Genomic DNA, 7,656 nt, shown 5'->3' on the forward strand with positions numbered 1-7,656 from the left:
TTTAATTTAATTGAATGGCTAGAATGAAGTCGGTTTCCACTCTTCTGCAGAACAATCATTAAATGTACCAATAATGAAATAGCTAGTCCTTGGAACCAAACACCCTATTAGTTTTTTCTTCTTCTTTTTTCCCCTTTCAATTTGCCAATATAAGTAATAATTCTCAATTTCTTTCTCTCTTTCTTTTTTTTACTTTTACCATCCCCACATCTCTTAACAGAAACAGAAAAAGGAAGGAGACAAGAGTTTCAGGCCATCACCAATAACTAAAACATCGAACAAAGAAGAAAGAGGTTCAATTTGAAATTCACTGTAAAAAAAAGAAGAAGGAATAATTAGTGTAGTAAAGAAAAAGATGAAAATTGTGTTTGTTTGCTTACTTTGTTTCAACAAAATGGAAAGCACATGAAAGGCTTTCCACTAAGACACCCTTTCTTTTGCAGGTTAGGCTTAGCCCAGCAAATTCATGGCCATACTCTCTTCCCTTCTCTTATCTTTTCTTCTCTGCTAAAAAAACAAACTCAGAAAACAAAACCCTTTGTTTAAGCTAGCTTCTTTTTATTGTCTATGGTGGATCTGATGCTGAATTAGCCCCAGCTTTGTAGATCTTCTCTGACTGGGCCGTGAAAACGGAAAATATTTAAAGGAAATGGATTTTGAGGAACAAGAAGAGCAAGAGGAGGAAATGGGTGTGGCCGTTCCACTTCCACCAGGCTACGACTCACTCGGCAACTCATCAGCTGCTCGGTCCAAGATAGGACCCCTTAGCGGCCCCGAAGGTGGGGCGGCTTCGGCAACTCCGAGAAAAGTGGGGTCCGGTATAAGGTACCGTGAGTGTCTCAAGAACCATGCGTTGAGTATCGGAGGACACGCGGTGGATGGCTGCGGCGAGTTCATCGCCGCGGGTGATGAAGGGACCCTTGACGCCTTGAAATGCGCTGCTTGTAACTGTCACAGGAACTTTCACCGTAAAGAAACTGAAGGCGAAGGCAGTAATATTTATATCCCTCCGCACCACCACCACCACCATCATCAGCATCAACACCTCCAATTTTCACCCTACTATTGGGCGCCGCCTCCGGCCGGGTATCTCCACCTGACCCGAACGCCGCAGAAAAGGTCTTTGGCCTTGCCAGCGGCAACGGGAGGTGGTATTGCCGGTGCCTACAGCAGAGAAGATGAAGATGTTTCGAATCCTAGTAGCAGTGGCGGTGGAGGTGGAGGTGAAGGGAGTGGAGGATTAAAGAAGAGACTTAGAACAAGATTTACGCCGGAACAAAAGGATAAGATGCTTGGTTTCGCTGAAAGGCTCGGGTGGAGGATTCAAAAGCATGATGAAGCTGCTGTGGAGCAATTTTGTGAAGAAACCGGGGTGAAAAGGCAAGTTCTTAAGATCTGGATGCATAACAACAAGTACACTCTTGGTAAGAAACCCTAATCTCCAACCAAAAGAAAATGCTTCAAGAATGTTACCCAGGAAGAACAAGAGCATCAAAGAAGCATACGATAATGGGAATTTTCTAGGGATTGAATTAGGGTTTTTACCTTTCTTTCTTTTTTTGTTTTTGAATCTGATTTTGATTTAGTTTCTGTTATTATTATCAGTGGTGATCAGTGTAGGATGGTGATGATGATCTGAAGTTTCTGAAGAGTGCATTGTTGCTAACTGTAGTTTTCTTTTTTATTTTAAGAGTTGTTTCAGCTCATTAAATATCTCATTCTTCATTAACTAATTTTAATCCACCATTTTTCATCTCTTACATATAAATATAGTTGCATTTCTCTGTGATCAAATTTGCACTTTTAGTTTAGATTTTACTAAGATGATGAACGTCAACTGATCAAGGGTTTTTTTGTAAGTTAATATAATGTGATCATGATAAAAGTGAATTAAAAAATGTTTCGCATGCAAAGCTGGAACATTTTCTCTGTAATATAATCTATATTAATTGTATGGCTTTTCTGTCACTATAATTAATTCGCTTCAGCTGATATTTTGCAAACTCTTAAACACACTTTCTCCCACTGAACAAATCCTCAAAATCGCCATTAAGGAAAAACTTGAAAAATGTGCTTTATATGATGCGGGAGTTGGTTATTTTAATTTACATTTTTATAATTTTGTAATTACCCATCTTCCATTTATAATTTCTCCTTTCATTTTTCATGTTTCTTTAATTTCCTTGTTATATATCATGACTTCACCTCGTATTCTTCTTTTTCATTTTTGTGAAGTGGTTATACACATAGAACCATGGCAGAGAAGCACACAGTGAATGCCAGTTTTATGGCGTTTTTACCGAAATATAATCCTTAGAGCAATAATTACCTGTCAGACATTTTATCTCGAAATATTACTGATCTAACACTCTTTCTGACACGGTGGCAGTAAAACGCAGATCGTTAGCCATGCCTTCACGGGATTCTGTCCGAGCTGACGCCACGTAAAGAAAGGCGGGGATGGCGTGACTCTTACACGTGCGGAAGGCGCGGATTTAATTCCCCAACCGTTCGTCTCTCACATTGATTACTACCCGTCTTCCCTTCCCCCTCTTCCTATAAATACCACACTCAACACAACCCTTAAACCACACTCAAATATCAAATTCTCTCATTCTTCTTATTATCAATATTTCTATTAAGAAGGTAAAATATTTTTATTATATTATTTAATAATTTATTATTTTATTAAATTTTATTGTACTAATTTTTATTACATTTTGCAGTTATAAAATGAAAGACGGGTTGCTACGTTTAGATGAGAATCATATATCGAGGCATTTTGTCAACACGGTAACAATTTTAAATTATGTTGTTATTCTAATTATTGTGAATGTTTTATTTATTAATTTTTTAGTATTAATTTATATTTTAATTTGTATACTATTTATTAAATTAGGAGAGAGACCGTATATTAGATCCATTCATTCGTAACGTTAAGTTAAAGATACCTACTCGTGTCTGACTGTATTTAGCCGATGTTAGATTTGGTTACGTAGCGAAATATGAAGGGCACTGTAACCTTCAACCCAACCTCATTTCTGCACTGGTTGAGAGGTGGAGACAAGAGACACATACATTACATCTTCCGTGTGGAGAGTGCACTATTACGTTGAAGGATGTTTTCATACATTTAGGGCTTTCGGTAGATGGGGATGTGATTTATGGGGTAACGGATAATGACTGACATTCCTTGTGCTAGGAGTATCTTGGAGGTGTCCCGCCTAATTTCAACGGTGGTCGAACACCGTTAAATTGGTTGGATACAACTTTTAAACATTTGAGTCGCGACGCCACCGAGGAACATGTTAAAATGTATGCACATGTTTGCATTTTACATCTCATAGGAGAGATCCTGATGCCAGACAAATCGCGCAACCAAGTTCATTGTATGTGGTTGCGTCACCTTGCATATTTTCATGTTACCATCGCACTTTGTTGGGGCTCTGCAGTTTTGACATTTCTATATAGGGAAGTGTGTCGAACAACTGATTATCGAAAAAATGCTATCGACAGATGTCTCATTCTTCTCCAGTATTGGGCGTGGTATCAAATATTCTTTTTATGTTCGATCGTGAAAAACTTGTTGGTCTTCTCACTATTGTTGATGTAATTTCAGTACTGAATTCATATATAAATAATTTAGTTGAGTATATAATGAAAATTTTTCATTGAATATAATTTTGTTGAACTTGATGAGATGACACCATGATGTGGATTTCTCATTAACGAATTAAAATCATTACACATTACTTGAGTTATAGTGGGAGCATAATGACATGCCACGAACCGCAAGCACTTCAACAAATGTCGCATACATATGTGTATCGACGTCTGAATATTGATTCTGAGAATCAACCATCATAGCAACATCATCACTTTTGGAGAGTTCGAACGATGTATAAGTTAAGGGAAATATTGCGGTTGTAAATCTGTACTGAAGTGAGAACAGTCTTCTAATACTTTCAACATGAACTTTTCTTGAAATTTTAGTGATCAACTCTTCAAGAGTGATGTTTCTCTTGAAGGATATTCTGACAGAATGATTTGATGCGAAGACGACGCCGGTTTCATCTTCCCGAATTTCTCTATCATAGTAAACAATAGCTAAAATACGAGTCATTTTGAGAGTTTAAAAGATTAAGAGTCTTATATCGCAAAAACAATAGTTGAAATATGCCTAATTAAATAAATAGTATATGAATTAAAATATAAATTAATTCAAAAAATTTTGCAAAATTTCTCAATAATTTAAATAACGCAATTTCATATTGTTACCGTATCGGTAAAATGTCTCGAGGTATGATCATGCTTTACAATTTTACAACCGCAAAAAATAATACAAAATAATTAGTACAATAAAATTTATTCAAATAATTAAATATAAAATAAATATAATATAATAAAAATAGTTTTACCTTATAAAAATAATAACAAAATTTACTTAGCTTGATAGAAAAAATCGATAGAAGTAAGAATAAACAAGTAATTTTGGGGTGGTTCTGTTTGTATTCAGAGGGGTTGTTATTTATAGTGGAGGAGAACGTTTAAAAGTTGAGTTTTCAAGCTTGAATAATAATTGAATACCAATAATTCAACGTGCATAATGGAAGGTACGTGTCACAGGTTTAGCGAAGGCGCAGATGGCAATCCGCGTCATTCCTTACGTGGCACCAGCTCGAACATAATCCCGCGAATGCACGGTTAACAATTTGCGTTTTATTGCCACCGTGTCAAAAAGAGTGGTAGATCTATAATATTATGAGATATATATTTGACATGTAATTATTGGGTTAAGGGTGATATATCTGTAAAAACGACCACTTTTATTGCAGTGTTTCAGACATGAGTCAGACTTCTTCCGACAACCCTTGGGTTCCGCGGATGGCTCGTTAAAAACACCTTTTTATTTTTATTATTTTTTAAATAATTAACAAATTAATCCCATAAACAACCATGTTTAAAATCATAAACAGAGAGAGTTTAAAATCAGAAATGTGTTTTTGTGGGGAAGGAACTGAACATGTTTGATGTTGGGGAAAGTCCAGTAAAGAGCAGATGGCATATTGGAGAGTTGAAGCTGTCGGAAATAAGAGTTTCAAATTGGTTTTAAGTTTGGGGGTTTTCTTTTTGGTTGGTTTTATGCTGCTTTTGGGTTTGTCCCTGTTGAGGGACATGTGGACTCTCCGTCTCGAAACAAAAGTAGACTGGAACAATATTTATACTTGCACTGACATTACAGCTATCACATATCTTCTTCAATCTTAACCCTCCATAAAACGGGTCGTTCTGCGGTGCGGCGCCTAAAAAACGGCTAATATACGGCGTGACCGGTTAAACAAGTGACCGGTTAAAATTTAGACCGGTTATGTTATATTATTTAACCGGAAATATTATAAAGTACAATAACATACTAGGTAGCGCTTATATAATGTAATAGGTAGCGCTTATATTTACCTATTTTATAAGTAAACCGGTATATTTATACCGATAGCATTGCAAATTTACCTATTACATTATATTATATTGAAAGTGTCCATACTTTTTATAAAAAGGATCGATACTTTAACAGTGTTTCATGTTTTCCACCTACAATATTGATTTAATAATTTCATTTGCACAAAAAATTATTTGATTGTTTTGATATTTTATAAAATATTATTTAGAATTTTTAATTTAATAATAATATATACCGTAACGTAAAAAATAAATCATTAGACGCCTATAATTACTAAATTAATATCTTAAAACTCACTCAAAAGATAACCTTAAATTAATGTTTTCCACAGTGAAAAAAGTATGGACACTTTTATAAAAAGGATAGACACTTTACAATATAACCACTACCTATTGCTTGGCATCATATGAGATTTGGATTTTGATTTCCTTTTGCTTGGCACCATATGAGCTTTGGATTTTGATGAGCATCGGAAGTATTTCAGACTTATGATTTGGGTGGTACTCAACTTATGATTTTAGTTGCTATTTGTTACATTTCTTGTATACCATCCAGATCATACGCCCGAAACGTTTCTGACGCTTTAAAGTTGACCAAAAAATAAAATGGTCGGGATTTCCCTCGCGTTTATACGTTGGAAAAAAAACAATGGAAATTAGGAATAATCAATGATAACATGCATATTGGCTTGGGCTAATATTTATAGTGGAGCCGAAATATATATTGAAATTCAAACTCAAATTGAAATTTAAATTCAAACTCCAATTACATATGAAATGAATTTGAAATGCAGTGTTAAATTGAACATGAAAATTGCATAATTGATTCATACTGTTCAAGTAACATGCTTTATGAACCATCAAGCTAAAAGACAATATTGATTGAGTTCAAAGCTGAGTTGTGAGTTGATGGAGTTGTCACACTTGTCACATGGTTGGAATAAAGTACTCACATGCGAGATAGATACCTATTACATTATATAAACGATACCTATTACATTATATAAGGGCTACCTATTACATCATATGTTTACCTATTATATTGAAAGTGTCCATACTTTTTATAAAAAGGATCGATACTTTTTTTAAAACTTATGTAATTTATGTTTCAATTTTTTAACAGTGTTTCATGTTTTCCACCTACAATATTGATTTAATAATTTCATTTGCACAAAAAATTATTTGATTGTTTTTATATTTTATAAAATATTATTTAGAATTTTTAATTTAATAATAATATATACCGTAACGTAAAAAATAAATCATTAGACGCCTATAATTACTAAATTAATATCTTAAAACTCACTCAAAAGATAACCTTAAATTAATGTTTTCCACAGTGAAAAAAGTATGGACACTTTTATAAAAAGGATAGACACTTTACAATATAACCACTACCTATTACATTATATAAACGATACCTATTACATTATATAAGGGCTACCTATTACATCATATGTTTACCTATTTTATTGAAAGTGTCCATACTTTTTATAAAAAGGATCGATACTTTTTTTAAAACTTATGTAATTTATGTTTCAATTTTTTTAACAGTGTTTCATGTTTTCCACCTACAATATTGATTTAATAATTTCATTTGCACAAAAAATTATTTGATTGTTTTTATATTTTATAAAATATTATTTAGAATTTTTAATTTAATAATAATATATACCGTAACGTAAAAATAAATCATTAGACGCCTATAATTACTAAATTAATATCTTAAAACTCACTCAAAAGATAACCTTAAATTAATGTTTTCCACAGTGAAAAAAGTATGGACACTTTTATAAAAAGGATAGACACTTTACAATATAACCACTACCTATTACATTATATAAACGATACCTATTACATTATATAAGGGCTACCTATTACATCATATGTTTACCTATTTTATTGAAAGTGTCCATACTTTTTATAAAAAGGATCGATACTTTTTTTAAAACTTATGTAATTTATGTTTCAATTTTTTTAACAGTGTACTGCGAATTTAAAATGATAATATACTTGTAGTTATTGTACATACCTAAATATGTACTGCGAATTTAATGTTGTACCCACCCTTTAACTACAGAAACATGTTCAAAATGAACCTTCGTTTACATATCCATCAACTCCTGGAGCAACTGGGTTGAGAAGAGCTTTGAGAAAGACCTCGCTTCTGATGCTGACGTTTTGGAGCCATTTTGGTTG

The 7,656-nt window shown here is 33.5% G+C and overlaps 1 protein-coding gene across 1 annotated transcript; it reads left to right on the plus strand.

Moving 5' to 3' along the window:
- The first annotated feature begins 363 nt into the window (after positions 1–363).
- LOC120180199 (zinc-finger homeodomain protein 2-like) lies at positions 364–1,706 on the plus strand. The gene has a single exon (XM_039185578.1). It carries the CDS (start codon positions 650–652, stop codon positions 1,436–1,438), a length of 789 nt encoding a protein of 262 aa, XP_039041509.1. The 5' UTR covers positions 364–649; the 3' UTR covers positions 1,439–1,706.
- The last annotated feature ends 5,950 nt before the right edge of the window (positions 1,707–7,656 follow it).

The sequence above is a fragment of the Hibiscus syriacus genome, unplaced genomic scaffold (genome assembly GCF_006381635.1).
Source record: "Hibiscus syriacus cultivar Baekdansim isolate YM2019G1 unplaced genomic scaffold, ASM638163v2 tig00112491_pilon, whole genome shotgun sequence".
NCBI classification, from domain to species: domain Eukaryota; kingdom Viridiplantae; phylum Streptophyta; class Magnoliopsida; order Malvales; family Malvaceae; genus Hibiscus; species Hibiscus syriacus.

Excerpts from the sequence above, each read along its gene's own strand:
- LOC120180199 (XM_039185578.1), top strand. The coding sequence starts at position 650 with ATGGATTTTGAGGAACAAGAAGAGCAAGAGGAGGAAATGGGTGTGGCC.